Below are 17,673 nucleotides of genomic sequence, written 5' to 3' on the forward strand. Positions count from 1 at the left end.
CCCCATAGCTAGCAATTCAAAGCAGTCAAGTGGAGCCTGAGCAGTGGGTGTTGCCTTCTGACATGCTTCCGGTGATGTCAGGGGGCATGGCATATGCAAATAAGTTATGCTAATGAGCTCCTGCATCTCTTTTTCTACAAAATGACCCCTGGTGGGAGGTGTATACCCCCCTGAGCCACCTGATGGAAGGGAGAGATAACAGGAATGTTATAAACATTTCTATAAATCAGAGTAATTTTTCTGTTTAATATTTCTATTATGCTTCCTTGAATAGGGTAAAGCTGAATTTAAGGAATTTATACATAAGTCACTGGCACTGCACAGAGTACCTGTGTTCTATGTTAACATAATGTACATGTGTGTATATACGTGTACGTGTTTAAGCTATGTATTTAACAATTCTTTTATTTTGTATCAATAACCATACAAAAACCCAGGAATGGTCTACAACAATTGTGACAGCAATAGAGATTGGGCTGCCAACTCAATGTAATGTGAGTGACAGTTTTGAGTGTAATGGTTTGTTGTGATTTTTTAAGCTACATTTATAATTGAATGTGTATTTTCTTCCTTCTAGTGATAAGAATTGTGATTGCTACCTGCGCAGATAAAGCAAATATTGTGAAACGAATTGTTTACATCGCACAGCATTCGTTAGTGTGCGAGTGATAACAGAAGAGAATTTTCTACAGAATTACTACAGTAAATTATTTTGCAACACATATCTTTATTGACCGTTATTTTTGTCACGGATTGTGTTGCTTTTGGATTTCCACTTCCATGATCTCTCATTTTTGCCTTCAACCTCCAGGTGGGGCCTGGAGGTCTCTCACTATTACAACTGATCTCCAGATAACGTAAATCGGTTCCCTTGGGGGAAATGGCTCTTTTGGAAGTTGGCCTCTATGGCAGAGGTGTCAAACATAAGGCCCGGAGGCTGCAGCCAGCCCGTCCAGGGCTCATATCCAGCCCACAAGCAACTGGTGCAAAGGAGGGAGCAGAAGGAAGCTGGGGGGGGGGGGAGTGGGGGGAGGCACTCTGATTGTGGCTTCAGCACGGCAGAACAACTTTGTCTGCAGTAGTCCAGCAGAACCCCTTTGCTTCAGTGGCAGCCTCACTGGTAAGCTGGGAGCCACCACAGCCGCATTCACGCCAGCTCAGGGTCCTAAGGCAAGTCACACACCTCTCCGTTTGGCCTGCAGCTCTGGGGATGCTGTCCCAGGTGGCCATGGGGATCGGGGTTTGCATGTGGAGGAGTGCAGATGATCCTCTGCTGGGGCAGCTAGCACCGCCGCCATATTTGTACCCCAATGCGGTGGCTGTGCTTTGGGGACATTCTTCACCAGTTTCTTCCACACATCAGGGACCTAGTCCTGCCCCCGAGCATGCAACTCAGAGGATGGGCCTCCCTCCCCCACTGACCACCAATGTGACCTTCAGCTGTAGGCACCTGCCACCTTGTGGGGGGGGGTAGTGCTGTTTCCAGTTATACTGGTCTTGGTTGCCTGGGGCCTCTGCCACACGATTGGCCTTGTGTGCACAGTAGCTCTGCCACCCTGATGATCTGGTCGTCTTCAGCCTGGGGCGGCTGCTGCTGCATGGGGGTGGTGCAGCTTGCTCATGATCTCTGGCCTGATGATCTGGTTGTCTTCAGCCTGGGGCGGCTGCTGCTGCATGGGGGTGGTGCAGCTTGCTCATGATCTCTGGCCTGACCCCTGGCATCACCCCACCATGGATTTCCTGGTGGCCTTGGCCGGAGGCGGCTGCTGCTTATCTTATCTCTGGCTTATCAAGCTTTGCTTGGCCTGGGCCCCACCGTGCACGTGGCCTCAGACCTGTGCCACTGTCCTCCTGCTTCTGCTGGCGGGGGGTGGTGGTGGAGGTCAGTTCAACTTGTCTTCCCAATCCTCTTCCCATGATGGCTTGGGAGCCAGGGGGGAGCTCGCAACACCTAGCCACTTAGCGTTTTCACCCTGGGGCCCGGGCTCACAGCATGAGCGGAAGGAGTGGACTGGGGAAGGGGCTCGCCTGCACCCCCAGGCAGCATGGGAACATCTGTGCAGTGCTGCACTGCTGGCTCTCCAGTCCACCCATGTGGGTCTTCCTCTGCACCCCCCCCCACCCATGGGGTGTTGCAGTGAGGACACACCCACTCGGAGCTACCAGCTGATGTCCTTTATAAAGTTTGTATCTCTGGTACGTGGCATTATGTTTTATGGCAGACATGGCCTGTCTTGACAAAGTGACATTTATGTTAGAGCCAGCCCTCGTAACAAATGAGTTCGACACCTCTGCATGGCACTGTACCCCCTGCTGAAGTCCCTCCCCTCCGCAGGCGCCACTCCCTAAATCTCCAGGCATTTCCCCACCCAGGGCTGGCAATCCTAGACAGATATTTATTTATTTTTTGGGATTTATATCCCGCCCCATCCAATATACAGCTCGGGGCGGCTAACAAACGGCCATGCCGAGGTTAAAATATGCATACAAACAACAGCATAATAAAAACACTATATCTTGACATAAAATTTGGTGCTTTGATAATTTACATAAAATCCAAGATGGGCGACGTCCCACACTGGCGGCCAAGTTCTTCACAGCGGGAGCGCCAGGAAGAATGTTTCCCCAGCTCTATTGGGCGACATCTATCCCCACTATGTGGGGTAGATGGTTGGAATATCATTGGTGGAATAGTGGCGGTGGCGGCTCCCCCTCAAAGGCCTGGCGGAACTGTACTAGGTCCCGCAGGGCCCGGATCTCCTCTGGGAGCTCATTCCACCAGGTGGGAGCCGCCACCGAAAACGCCCTAGATACCACAAAACAGGAGCAAAAATAAAAGTTTCCCCCCAAAAAAGAAAACAGCAAACACGTACTCGTACTGGACAAGGCCCAGCCTCCTCCGTGGATGTAGACCACACCGCGCCTGAGGTTCTCCTCTGCCTTTGCAGGTTCATACACCCTGACCTCCACGCCATCAAACTGAGTATCTGTGATCTTCACCTGTTCCTGTTCCACATACTGGAGGTTCAGCTTGTCAAAGGTACCAATGATGAAGTTCAGAATCCTCAAGTGATGACCCAGCCCCAGGTAATGAGCCAGGTTGCACTAGGAGAAGAAAAAAAAGCGAAAAAGGATTTGAAAGAGGGAAAGGGAAAAAAACAACCATGTGAACATTAGATCTGTTGTTAGAATATGCAATGCAGGGTGTTCCTCTAATTGCCCAGAGAAGTTACTAAATTATTGGTGACTGCGGGTTGTTGGAGCCTATTGTTAATTTTGCATCATTTAATGTGTCGTGTTAACACTTACGCTTTGCTTTACACTTCTGGTTTTTTTTAGACTTCTGGTTGGTTCTACATCCTAAATCCTATTTCATTGTGTATTGAATGTCGTAAGAACGTAAGAAGAGCCCTGCTGGATCTCACACTTCTGTTTTATTTTAGACTTCTGGTTGGTTCTACAACCCAAATCCTATTTCATTGTGTACTGAATGTCAGAAGAACGTAAGAAGAGCCCTGCTGAATCAGACCAGTGGTCCCTCTAATTCAGCATCCTCCCTCACACAGTGGCCAACCAGTTCCTCTGGATGGCCAACAACAGGGCAGAGAGGCCGAGGCCTACCTCTCATGTTGCCTCCTGGCCTTGGGATTCAGAGGATTCGTGCCTCTGAATGCGGAGGTTCCCCTCAGCCACCATGGCTCGTAGCCTCTGATAGACATCTTCCATTAATCTATCTAATCCCCTTTTAGAACTGTCTATTCCTGTGGCCATCCCTATATCCTCTGGCAGTGAACTCCATGGTTTTAATCACTCTCTGTCCCAACCTATCGATTGTATTGACTAACTCTGTGTCATCCACCTGAAGTTCCAGTGAGAAGGGTGGACTTTAAATAATGTAAATAAGCAAATAGAAATGGAACTGCGGGAGGAAAAAAGTCTAAAAGCCAAGCCGAATCTCTTTGCTGCGTATGTTTTATCCGATGCTTCTCTGCCATCAGAACAGATAACAAATGGATGGTTTTTGTAAACATCATTATATTAGAAGAACACTATATGATACATGGACTAAATATAGAAGATACTTCTCGGATGAGAGACCACTTTGGATTGTACCGGCAGAGGTTATAAAACCATTTTCGACATTTAAAGGAGAAGATTGTGTACAATACAGAGAAATGTTGAAACCAGTTGGAAAAACGTTTGAAATAAAGACTGAAGAAGATCTATCATTCAAGTATGGTTGGTTACAATATAGATAGATCTATGACTTGTTTAAAAAAGATAAAAAAGCTTTTGGATTTAGGGAGAAATATAATGAGATTGAAAAGGCATGGTTTGAGGGGGGTAAAAATTGATTTCTAAAATGTATAAGATATTATTAAAATGGTATACAGAGGATGAGACGGTTAAGGAACAGATGGTAAAATGGGCGATTAACATAAACAAAGAAATACTTGGGAATTTTTATGGAAAATCTTGGGAATTTTTATGGAAAAATGCAATGAAAATATCAACATGTAATAATTTAAAAGAAAATTGTTATAAGATGATGTATAGATGGTATATGATACCAAAAAAGATTGCAAATATGAACAGTAATATGTCAAACAAATGTTGGAAATGTAAAAAGGTAGAGGGCTCGTTTTATCATATGTGGTGGACATGTGATAAAGCTAAAATGTTTTGGAGTGATATACATGCAGAAATGGAGAAAATAGTGAAATGTAAGTTCAAGAAAGAACCGGAAATATTACTTTTGGGACTTAAAATGGAAGATGTGAATATGGCGAAAAGGACATTGATGTGGTATATGATTACAGCAGCAAGAATGACATATGCTCAATGTTGGAAACAGGACAAAGTCCCTGAGATTGGGGAATGGATTAAGAAACTACTTTTTATGGTGGAAATGGACAAAATGACAAGGAAACTTAACAATTTAGAGGCAGAAGAATTTTTTGCAGACTGGAAAGATTTGAAAGACTATTGGGAGAAGTACTGCGATGTAAAAGACAATTTGCTTAGTTTTGACAATTATTGAATTGTGAAAGTAGAAAAAAGAGATAAATATATAAGAATAACAGTTAAAGGATACGTTATCTATAAATGGGAGGGGATAGTAAGAAAAGATCGAAGGGAGTTAATATAAGTCTTGAGCAGGAGGTTGGAGCACTGTGGGAAGCCGATAAAGAGGGGGGGATAAATTCTGAAATGCTCTTTTAAAAAGGCACCGGAAATTCTGCTTTTGGGATTGAAAATGGAAGAAGTTAATACAACTAAAAAGACCTTATTCTGGTACTTAATCACAACAGCGAGAATGATTTATGCACAATTTTGGAAAACAGAGAAAGTGCCAGAAATTGAAGACTGGATACAAAAAGTTCTGTTCATGGCAGAGATGGACAAAATTACGAAGAAGCTGAACAATAAAGAAGATGACGTGTTTTTTCAAGAATGGAGTGACTTTAAAGTGTATTTGGAAAAGAACTGGGATGTGAAACAAAATTTGATATGTTTAGATCAATATTAAGTCAAATGATGTTATCTTTAGATTGTAATGATAAGAAATTGATATAGTTAATGATACGAAGTAATTTGGAGCTGGGGTGGAAGCATTGCGGGAAGCCATTGGAGGGAAGGGAGGAATTGGGAATGGGGTAGACAATTGATAGAATGAAATGTTTTAACTGTATACGTTGTATTCCTGAGAAAAATAAAAACTTGTTTACAAAAAAAAAAAAAGAGGGGGGGATAAAGGAGGAAAAGGATGTAAAATAATTTAAAGTTGGATGTATGGTGGAATCTTTATTATATCCTAATAAAGTGTTTTTCAAAAAAAAAGAAAGAAAAAGAACAGATAACAAAGCAGGGGTTCCACGGGTTAAATCCCTTCTGCGTGCAGCCTCAATCTGAGTCAGACCTGCTGCAGGCGCAAGCAATTTATCTTTTACTGAAGGAGGAAAATCTGTCATCTTAGTTGCATCTCTTTTGGTTTCAAGACTCGCCACGTAAGGTGAAAAGTACCCCAGGGAAATGCACACAATAATGTAACTGCAACATAATTAAACACCTCTCCCAAATATTACTTCTTTATTGATCACTGGTCTTCGGAGAAGATCTGTGTGACACAGATGGGTTTCCCTCTCATTTGTAGATTCAGGTGGGTAGCCGTGTTGGTCTGAAGCGGCCGAACAAAGTTTGAGTCCAGGGGCACCATTAAGAGCCAGTTTGGTGTAGCACTTAAGTGAGCAGACTCTAATCTGGGGAAACCAGGTTTGATTCCCCACTCCTCCACTTGCAGCTGCTGGATGACCTTGGGCAAGCCATAGTTCTGTTAGGGCTGTTCTGGAAAGAGTTCTCTCAGCCCCGCCTACCCCACAGGGTGTCTGTTGTGGGGAGGGGGAGGGAAAGTAGTTTGTAAGCCGCTCTGAGACTATAAGTGAAGGCAGGGTATAAATCCAATCTCCTCTTCTTCTTAAAACCAACAAAGTTTTATTCAAGGTATGAGCTTTCGTGTGCAGCACACTCTGTGGGCAAGCGTACAACTGGACCCAAGAAATGGGACCAAAATACTTCATTGGTCTCTCTTGAAAAGGACTTACAGCACTTTCTGAATGTCTTTTGGAAATTCTACAGCATCCAGCACAGACATTAACACAGGGTCTCTTGAGAGATTGGAAGTGGGCACTGGGACGGCATGTTCTCTCCCCTTTCTGGCATGACTTTTCCCCTGCTGACCTCAGGCAACAACATGTGCTATAAAACCAGGATTCCTGCTTAGCTGGGGCTCTTCATCAGCTTGCAACTCTGCTTGGGGTAGATGCTGAAGAAATAACCTTGGCCTGAAAGGGGGCAGGGGTGAGGGAAAGTAGAGGGAGGTATTCACTCTTGCGAAGGCGCACATGATCTTAAGACCCACCATTAACTGTGACTGTCTATGTGGCTGGATTCAGACATGTGGCTAAGCTACAGTTTGCCACTGCTTTGTGCAAACATAGCTTGCTTCTGACACCCTTATATGTTCCCCTCTCTTCTTGCATGGAGTTCAACTAAGGATTCCTAGGCTGAAGCAAACATCCATTCCCCATCCCTAGGTGCTTACATTCACGTGCATCTGCATCTAGCCACAATGGTGGTGGACTCAGTGTTCCCTCTAAGCTGAGTTAGTGTGAGCTAGCTCACAGTTTTTTAGCCTCTGGCTCACACATTTCTGTCTTAGCTCAGGAAGGATGGCTCCAGAGCAAACTAATTTATGCAGCAGCCAAGTTGCTTGCTCACAACTTTAATGCCAGTAGCTCAAAAAGTAGATTTTTTGCTCACAAGACTCCATAGCTTAGAGGGAACATTGGTGGTGGTGATGGAAAGTCCTGTCAAGGTGAAGCCAACTTATTTTTAATTTATTTATTATACCCCGCCCTCCCCAAATGGGCTCAGGGCGGCTAACAAATGAGGCACATATGCCAAGCTTAAACACATGAAAACAAGATAAAACAAGCAATAAAACAGTCATTCATGTAAAAATACAAGTGCTCTAGATGTCATAAATAACAGATGGGGTCACACATGACAAAGTGGTCCCAAAGCGACACAATAGACTCCAAGTGATACAGCAATCCATCCTTCCTCCCAGGGCCGTCTCATTCCCCGATGACACCCACTCCATTTAGTGGTGGTGGTCCGGTGATGGTATAGTGATGGTGGCGGCTCCTACCCAAAAGCCTGGTGGAAGAAGCTCCGTCTTGCAGGCCCTGCGGAACTGCGCCAGGTCCCGCAGGGGTTGGATCTCCTCTGGGAGCTCGTTCCACCAGGTAGGAGCCGCCACCGAAAACGCCCTGGCCCTGGTAACAGCAAATTTAATGGACCTGGGGTTACTAGTTGATGTTGAGTCCCCAACCGTAGTGCCCTTGGGGGAACATATGAGGAAAGGCAGTCCCTCAGGTATGCCGGACCCTGGCCATATAGGGCTTTAAGGGTAAGAACCAGCACTTTGAAGTGAACCCGGTAAGCTATTGGCAGCCAGTGCAGCGCTTTCAGGACAGGCCTGATATGGTCCCGCCTAGTGAGACCCATCAGCAGCCTGGCCGCAGCATTCTACACTAGCTGCAGCTTCCGGATTTGCGACAAAGGCAGCCCCATGTAGAGAGCGTTACAGTAGTCTAGCCTCGAGGTGACCGTCACATGGATCACTGTGGCCAGGTCATCGCAGTCAAGGAAGGGGACCAACTGCCACACAGTGGCTGCCACCTGGGCCTCCATCATTAAAGAGGAGTCCAGGAGCACTCCCAATCTCCTAACGTCCGACGATGGCAACAAAGGCGCCCCATCAAAGGTCGGGAGAGGGAGCTCCAACCCCGAACCGACCCGACTCAGGCCCAGGACCTCCATTTTTGCCGGGTTTAGTTTCAGCTGACTCAGCTTGAGCCAACCAGCCATGGCTTGCAACGCCTGGTAAAGGTCTTCTGGGCTGGAGTCCGACTGGCCGCCCAACATCAGATAGAGCTGGGTGTCATCTGCATATTGATGACACCCAAGCCCAAACCTCTAGGCAATCTGGGCAAGGGGGCGCATATAGATGTTACATAACATCGGGGACAGCACCGCCTCTTGAGGCACCCCACACTCAAGAGGGTGTCTCCGGGACTGCTGTTCCCCGACTGCCACACTTTGTCCCCGACCTTGGAGACAAGAGGCAAGCCATTGGAGGGCCAGCCCCTTAATCCCCACGTCGGCGAGGCAGTGGGTCAGCAACTGGTGGTCGACCGTGTCAAATGCAGCCGACAGATCTAACAGCAACAGTGCCGCCACACCGCCTCAATCCAGGTGTGATCCCATGATCCTATGATGACCCCATAGGGTTTTTAAGGCAAGATACGATCAGAGGTGCTTTGCCACTGCCTGCCTCTGCACAGCAACTCTGGACTTCCTTGGTGGTCTCCCATCCAAATACTAACCAAGGCTGACCCAGCTTAGCTTCCAAGACCTGGCAGGATCAGGCTAGCCATTTTGGTGTAGTGGTTAAGAGCATGGACTCTAATCTGGGAGAACCAGGTTTGATTCCCCACTCCTCCACATGCAGCTTCTGGTGTGACCCTGGGTCAGTCACAAGTTCCCTCAGAGCTGTTCTCTCAAGAGCAGTCCTCGAAAGAGCTCTCTCAGCCCCACCTACTTCACAGGGTGTCTGTTGTGGGGAGGGGAAGGGAAAGGAGACTGTAAGCCTTTCTGAGACTCCAAGTGAAGGGTGGGGTGTAAATCCAATCTCTTCTATCTAGCCGAGGTCATCCAGGTCAGGGCTAAGGAGTTCTAGAGACTCTGAAAGGCCACACATTGCTTTTTGATACATACTTTCCTGTAATGTTTTGGCCGGTCTTAATCAAAGAGGCATCACATTTATTTTATCACACTTCTATCCCCCCCCCCCCAAAAAACCCTTCTCTCTACAGACCAGTGCAACTCCTTGCAACTTCGGCTGGCTTCCATAGGCAGAGGCCAGCATTAAAAAAGCGTAGCTAAAAGGCCAACTGAACGGTTTGTACCCTAGTCCAGGGCTTGATGCTCCGCAGCAGGAAGCAGGAATAGGCAGGATGCTCCACACTGAGAAATGCAGGGGAATGCAGCACTTGAACTCAATGAGAGTGCCCAAGGGAGGGGGAATAGAAAGGAACACCAAGGGAAGGAAATGGAGAATAGGGCAGAGAACCTTTAGCAGAGATTTTGTAACGGATCACAGGCAGGGTGACTATTGCAGACACAAAACAAAACATTTTTTAAACAGCTGCTCTTCAATGGTCATGGCAACTCAGTCCTAGTTACATTAAACCTACAAGCTTGTCTATAGAGTTTTTCCAGGTGGGCAGCCGTGTTCGTCTGAAGCAGGAGACCAAATTTAGAGTCCAGTGGCACCTTTAAGATCAACAAAGGTTTATTCAGGGTATGAGCTTTCGTGTGCAAGGCACACTTCTTCAGATACATTGAAATGAAAGGTAGAGTTCAAACTTATAAACTTTTAATAAAAAAACTTTGTTTGTTTGATTTCTAGCCCTCCGTCCCCTGCACGGCAGGCTCAGGGTAGGTTACATAATGCGTATAAAACACAATAACATAATTAAGCATAATACCATGTGACACATAATGCATAATCTAGCCAATGAAATTCTCCTCTTCCAACCTAGGACAACTCACTCAGACACTGGGAGCTCTTTGAATGTAGCTCGTTTCAGGTCTGCAAAAAGATCAAATCAGTCAATCCTAAAAGAAATCAACCCTGACTGTTTTCTGGAAGGCCAGATAATGAAACTGAAGCTCAAATACTTTGGCCACCAAATGAGAAGGGAGCATTCACTGGAGAAGACCCTGATGCTGGGAAAGATTGATGGTCAAAGAAGACGGGGACGGCAAAGGATGAGATGGCTAGACAGTGTCATCGATGCAACGAACATGAAATTGAGCAAACTTCAGAGGACGGCGGTGGCGGGAGCTGGTCCATGGGGTTGCGAAGAGTCGGACTCGACTGTGCGACTGAACAACAACAACAAAGTTTCAGGTCACCCTTGATGGAATTGGGGTTAAATTTGTCGGAACGCTCCAGTTTGACCCCTAACACCAACCTGCCACCTCACCTGGAAATAATAATTCAAGGCCTTGGCAGAACCTAAGCAGAAGAGAATGTGGAAAAGGGACAGCGTGTAATGAAGCAGAATTGCTACACACAGTGATGTGCAAATCCCAGTCAACATAGTAGGGCCGGCTTCTGTGTAGACAAGGCTCATTTCTCTATGGGAGGCAATGTGTGGTGGTGCTCTCAAATGGCACAGGTCCTGTTCAGACACCAAACCAACCACATACAAACCCCTTCATGGCCTTAGTCCCTCCTGTCTGTGGAATCACCTCTTCCCCTATGCTCTGCCATGAATGCGCCGCTCATCTGAGCAGGGCTTTCTGCAGATGCCAGCCTGCAAATGGGCAAAATCAACAACTGCCTGTACGTGTACCTTCTCCACTGAGAGAGGGGCCGTGGCTCCGTGGTAGAGCATCTGCTTGGCATGCATAAGGTCCCAGGATCCATCTGGTTGAAAGGACCAGGAAGCAGGTGATGTGAAAATATCTTTATCTGCCTGAGACCCCTGAGAGCCTCTGCCAGTCTGAATAAACAATTCTGACGTTGATGGACCAAGGGTCCAATTCAGTAAAAGGCAGTTCCATGTGTGTTCACTGTGGCCCCTACCTCATGGAATGACCCTACTGAGGCAGTCAGGAAGGCTCCCGCTTCTGCAAACTATGCAAAACTGAATTATTCAAGAGGGCTCTTCTATGCCGGCAATATTTACTTTATTTATTTATTTATTTATTTATTCCATTTGTATCCCGCCATCCTGGCGAACGGGCTCAAGGCGGCTCACATTTATCAGCAGCACGTGCCAAGTCAGCATAAAACATTTAAAAACAAGTTAAAACAATCATACCATAAACAATTAACAGTTAACAGTTAAAGGGCTCACAATAGTGGCCGATTCTTCAGTAAATTAAAGGTGGCGTGCTATAAGGTGTAATACTGAAATACCGATTCAGTGGTATTCCGGCCTCCCACAGCGCTATGGCTCAATCTCCATGCAGGGCCAACCCACTACCACAGATGTTACTAGTAGCAATAGTTGGTGGTAGTGGAGGGCGGCTCCTAGTTGAAGGCCTGGTAGAAGAGCTCCATCTTACAGGCCCTGCGGAACTGTATGAAGTCCTGCAGGGCCCTGATCTCTTCCGGGAGCTCATTCCACCAGAGAGGATGTTATGCCAACTTCTCCAGGAAATTCCTGGAGACCCAATCCAAGTTATCTACCAAGGACGTTTGGGTGTTTGTGGCTGTGCGTAAGTTCTATACCAGTCTATACAGAGGTCGGATGGCCAATGAGACGCTCGCTATATCCCAGGAAGTGAGACAACACGCTAGTCCTTAAATAAATGTTGTCTTTACTAAATGGTTTTTCATCAGGCATACAAAATCGGAATCATACAATTTCATACAAGCTCCTTAGTTACAAAAGTACATCAGAACAATTACAGCATAGAAAATAACAAAAGCATCAAAATGGGGATGACACAATGGGGCACGGCTATACTCATCTGAGGTCCAGCTGAGGAAGAACTCTCCTCCTTGGAACGCTGGGCAGCCGAAAGCAGCAGCTTGTGAACTCCAAGGCACACAGGTAGGACCAGCCAAACCACGTGTGAGCTCTCTGGGTCGCGACTCCGGAGAACTTAAGTTAGTAGAGTCACTTGTAGCACCTTAGTGCACTGCTATGGGGAAGGTGGGTTAACCAGAGAGACAAAGGAGAGTTTCTCCTTAAATAAACTCTTTTTGGGGCATGTGCTATCCAGCCATAAACTATCAAACCCGTCCTCTAAACTATCACTACTGGATGAAGAGGGGGTGACGAGGGGATGACGCTCTACTAAGGGGTGGTGGCAATATGCAGATCCTACTCCTACATCAAAGGTGCCTTTTGGCAAGGTGTGAATCTTCCGTTCCCATGGACACCTCTTGATTTGCAGATCTGGTTCCTGCTCCAAAGCCATAAACGCTATTGTCTTTAGATCTCCAAACCAGATTAAGGGAGTAGGGTCACTTGCTCTTTCCATTCCAAGAATGCCGGGGTTCGCTGGGGATTTTCCACAGCTCTCCAAGTGGGTGCAATGGCGCGGTGTCTTCTCCATCCCAAAGAGTCATGGGATACATTCCAGGGACGCACATGGTCCGTATGTGCAACGGCAGGCCCAGGCCAGCCTATTTCTAGGCAAGCATGAGATGCAGAACAAAGCAACACACAACATACAGCAATCCCTGAATACATATTGCATAGGTATTCATGCTAGAGACACACATAAGCAGCATCACCACTATACAGAAATACAAACATAAGCTCATATCGTTACAAGGAGCTGCCACTGACAAGGCCCTGGCTCTAGTAACAGCGAGCCTGGCATTCTTAGGGCTGGAATACTCAAATCGATGTGAACCCGACTGTAGTGCTCTCTGGGGTATGTATGGGGAAAGGCGGTCCCTCAGGTATGCCAGACCCTGGCCATATAGGGCTTTAAAGGGGAGTACCAGCACCTTGAAGCAAATTCGGTATGCTATTGGCAGCCAGTGCAGCGCCTTCAGCACTGGCCGGATGAGCTCCCATCTAGGGAGGCCATCAGAAGCCTGGCTGTGGCATTCTGCACTAGCTGCAGCTTCTGGATTTGTGACAAGGGCAGCCCCATGTAGAGAGCATTACAGTAGTCTAATCTCGAGGTGACCATCGCATGGATCACTGTAGCCAAGTCGTCGCGGTCGAGGAAGGAAACCAACTGCTGAATCAGTCCCTTCACGCCAACTTTGGAAAGGTTTAGAAAGCTACATGGTGGTCTAGTGGACACTTCAGGCCCCAAGCATCATTTCCCAATACAAACTTCAATCACATTCCCTTTCTTGATTTCAGCAGATACATATCACACGAACCATAACAACAAGAAAAAAATCTATCACGTCTCCAAAAAGCCATAGTGGCCAGCCAAAGTTGCCCTGGAGGGCCAACAAAACAGGGCACACATGTCAAGGCACTCCCTTGATTCTGTCTCTTGGCACTGGCATTCAGAGGTTTGCTGCCCCTTCAGTCATAGGGTTGCCAGCTCTGGGTTGGGAAATACCTGGAGATTTTGAGGGCGGAGCCAGAAGAGGGCAGGGTTTGGGTAGGGGAGGGACTCTGGTAAGCTATAATGCCGTAAAGTCCACCTTCTAAGGCAGCCATTTTCTCCAGGTGAACTAATCTTCCACCTGGAGATAACTGGTAATAGCACATCTCCAGCCACCACTTGGAGACTGGCACCCCTAGTCACCATGGCTAGTAGCCACTGATGGACGACCCTCCATGAATCTGTCTAATCCCATTTTTAAAGCCTTCTATGTTCATGGCCATCACTATAATCACGGGCAGAAAATCCCATAATGAAATTACTCCAGAATATATAGCACATGAACTTCACTGGCGATCCCCTTATGGGAAAGTGAAAACAGACCCCCTCTATCCACTTCCTCCAACCCACCTATGATTTTATAAGCCTCTGTTCATGTCCCTCTCACACTTAGTTTTTCAAAGCTGAAAAGCCCCAGACTCTTTAGTCTTTTCTCATAGGAGAGATGCTCCAGATGTAAGCAGATAATGACAATTCTCCCCTCTTCCAATTTATCAACACAACAACCCTGTGATGTAGGTTAGGCTGAGAGTGTGTCACTAACCTAAGGTCACCCTGCAAGCTTCCACGGCAAATTGGGGATTCGAACCAGAGTCTCCCAGATCCTAGTCAGACACCCTGACCACAATGTCACTTAATCACCTTGGTGGCCTGCTCTGCAAGGATCACAGCCACAGAAACCTTCCCCTCCCCTTCAAGAGAGACAAGGCTGGCCAAATAATCAAGATGGGTAGCCGTGTTGCCCTGACCTGGATAGTCCAGGCAAGCCTGATCTTGTCAGATCTTGGAAGGTAAGCAGGGTCGGCCGTGGCTAGTATTTGGATGGGAGACCTCCAAGGAATACCAGTGTCGTGACTCAGAGGCAGGCAATGGCGAGCCTCTCCTGAATGTCCCTTGCCTTCAAACCCCACTAGGGGTTGCCAGTTGTCAGCGTGACTTGATGGCAAAATAAAAAAAGATGGGTAGCTATGTTAGTCTGATCGTAGTAGTAGAAAAGAGCAGGAGTCCAGTAGCAGCTTAAAGACTAACAAAATTTGTGGCAGTGTTATGAACTTTGGTGAGTCACGGCTCACTTCTTCAGATACTGGTGAGGAAACACCCTTTTGGCATGTTAACTAAGGCCCCCCCACGGTTTTTGGAGCTCCTGTTTTTTGACTTGTAAAGTCTCGATACATATTTGCCACGGGTGATAAAAGTTCAAAAGAACGCATGTCAAAGTTAGAAGGCAGATGAAGGAATCTGACAGGTTTGTTATCCCTCCTGGAAAACTTAACACCCCCTCAGGGTTTCAACCATACCTACACCTGTTGAGATTCTTTTCAGACAAGTGCCTGGAAATCAGGAATGCCTCCAGAAGAACACAATGTTTTTTGCAATATCTTCGATTTGCTAGACAGAGGGTGCAGTTCACCAGCTGACTGACAGCCCATGTTTCCTCACTAAGACATCCTACTATGCTGAACAGGCTCTGAGGAACAAAGCACTGACTGGAAGAACTTCCAGATCAGCAGGCGAGAAAGTTTCCATGAGGCTAACCCCCTGCCAAGTTTGCCTCCACAAGCCACCTTGGAACTATCTGGAACCAAACTGCCACTCACTTCAATTTATCATTTTCTTATACCTCGCTTTCCTCTGCAATGGAGACCCAAATGGCTAACAGCGTTCTCCTCCCCTGCAGCTTATCTTCACAACAATCCTGTGAGGTGGGTTGGGTTGAGAGTGACTGGCCCAAAGTCACCCTGCAAGCTTTCATGGCAGAGAGGGGATTTCTACCAGAGTCTTTCAGAGACTAGTCAAGACACCCTAATCACTGTGCCACATTGGCTCCTCAATAGGCCTTGCATGTGTAAACCTTCACTGAAAGTACAACGGTTACAAACACATGAGTGAAAAGGCTTGATATACATTTCCAGTGTTGTGTAATGGTTAGAGTCCAGGATTAGGCCTGGGGCACACTGGCTTCAAGTCCTCACTCAGTTATAAGCACATAAGAAGAGCCCTGCTGGATCAGACCAGTGGTCCATCTAGTCCAGTCTCTTGTCTCACACAGCGGCCAACCAGTTCCTCTGGAGGGCCAATAACAAGACATAGAGGCCAAGACCTTCCCCTGATGTTGTCTCCTGGCTCTGGGATCCAGAGGCTTAATGCCTCTGACCTCAGTCAACATGGCTAGTAGCCACGGATAGACCTATCCTCCATGAATCTATCTTATGTCCTTTTAAAGCTGTCTATTCCCGTGGCCATCACTAGTTATAAAGTTCAGTGGGTGAACTGGGGCTAATCACGCTCTTTTCACCTTATCCTCAGTCTTATGGGGCTGCTAACAGGATAACACGGAGAGAGAATTGATGTATAATGAAAAATTGTTACACAAGAGTAGAACAAATATGTAATAGAAGAAGAAGAAGAAGAAGAGATTGGATTTATACCCCGCCCTTCACTACCCAAAGGTGTCTCAGAGCGGCTTACAAACTTCTTTCCCTTCCCTACCCCACAACAGACACCCTGTGAGGTGGGTGGGGCTGAGAGAACTCTGACACAAGCTGCTCTTTCAGGAACAGCTGTGCCAGAGCTTGTGACTGACCCAAGGTCACATCAGCAGGTGCAAGTGGAGGAGTGGGGGAATCAAACCCGGTTCTCCCAGATTAGAGTCCGCACACTTAACCACTACACCAAACTGGCTCTCACATTTCCAAGCAATCTGGAACATAAAAACATACAGGATTTAAAATCTCCACACAATGAAAAGTTTTCCTACAACCACAGTTTTTATTAAATTGTTCCAACAAACCTGCCAATTAATATTTGAAAGGTCTGATATGGTAAGATTTAGACATGTACAGAAAATGTCTCGGTTTGGGGTATAAAGAGGAAAAGCATTTTGTGCAATCCTGTAAGGTTAGAATTTCCGACTGAAAGGGTTGGTTTCCAACTGCAACTCAAACTCCCAAGGGAGAACAGATTGAGAAATGCTGTAGCATGCTGTAAATACACTAAGAAATAGGTGAAAGTTCAATAGCCTCATTTAAATGGAACATAAAGCCAGCTGGTACTGTCCACGGGCAGGAGGGCTGGGAATTCAACTTCAGAGCAATATCAATTATTAGCAAGATTTGCAACACAGAAAGGGTACTTTGTACAGTAGCTGCCAAATCTCTTAAATTAATATTTTAGACACTGAAACACAAAAGAACTTTCACCTATGAGACACAGTAGCACCTGTTTCAAAAAGAAGCCAAATGCCCAGAAATGTTCAGCTGAAACCACAGGCTTGGATCCAGAGCGGTATTTCTGCAGGCAGATTTACTGCACTGGATCCAAGCCAATGTCTACCTTCCCAAAATAAAATATTGGCAACTCTACCCAGCTAGGACAAGCTATAATCGATGCACTTGTTTCTCAACAGCAATTTTTTATACCTCGAAATCTGCGAGTACGAATTAACTCCAGGAAATCCATATGCCGGTATTCGTACTGTCATAAGAAAAAAGAATTAGTTTCTAACCAGGATTCTCAGTGCGAGGAGGAGAGAGGAAGAAGAAACAAAGGTGTGCATCTGGCAACACAGTTAGTTTGTGAGTTTTGTTGTGAGATACCCAACAAAGGTGTGCATCTGTGCACAGTTAGCTTGTGAGTTCCCAACAGCTTGCTGGATGCTGCAGGGTAGATAAGACTGCAAGAAGATCTGCTCTAGGCTTAAAAACCACATTTTTATTTCACAGGGTTTGTCTCTGTGATGCTTGGCTGATAGCTTCACTTCTGGTGCTCTTCCCACTTTCTAGGACACAGTGAAACTCGGTGATATACCAGGGAGATCGGGCTGAAGTAGCTGAGGATATTTTCCATTACTCAGAAGTATCGTGCATTAAAGGTCAGTGACTCCTAGAGGTCATTTCGGGGGGGATCACGGGGGATCACAGTTCCCCCGGGTGAGGTACGGGGGGCGGG

General features: G+C 46.5%; 1 protein-coding gene across 1 annotated transcript in view; it reads right to left on the bottom strand.

Annotated features, from left to right (window-relative positions):
* NCEH1 (neutral cholesterol ester hydrolase 1) overlaps positions 1-17,673 on the bottom strand; it is a 49,850-nt gene that overhangs the window by 17,662 nt on the left and 14,515 nt on the right. The window contains exon 2 of the mRNA XM_015415258.1: positions 2,874-3,105. Within this exon, the coding sequence (XP_015270744.1) occupies positions 2,874-3,105 (232 nt within the window). The remainder of the gene's footprint in view (positions 1-2,873; positions 3,106-17,673) is intronic.

This window comes from Gekko japonicus, unplaced genomic scaffold (assembly GCF_001447785.1).
Source record: "Gekko japonicus isolate JY-2015 unplaced genomic scaffold, Gekko_japonicus_V1.1 scaffold320, whole genome shotgun sequence".
Taxonomy (NCBI): domain Eukaryota; kingdom Metazoa; phylum Chordata; class Lepidosauria; order Squamata; family Gekkonidae; genus Gekko; species Gekko japonicus.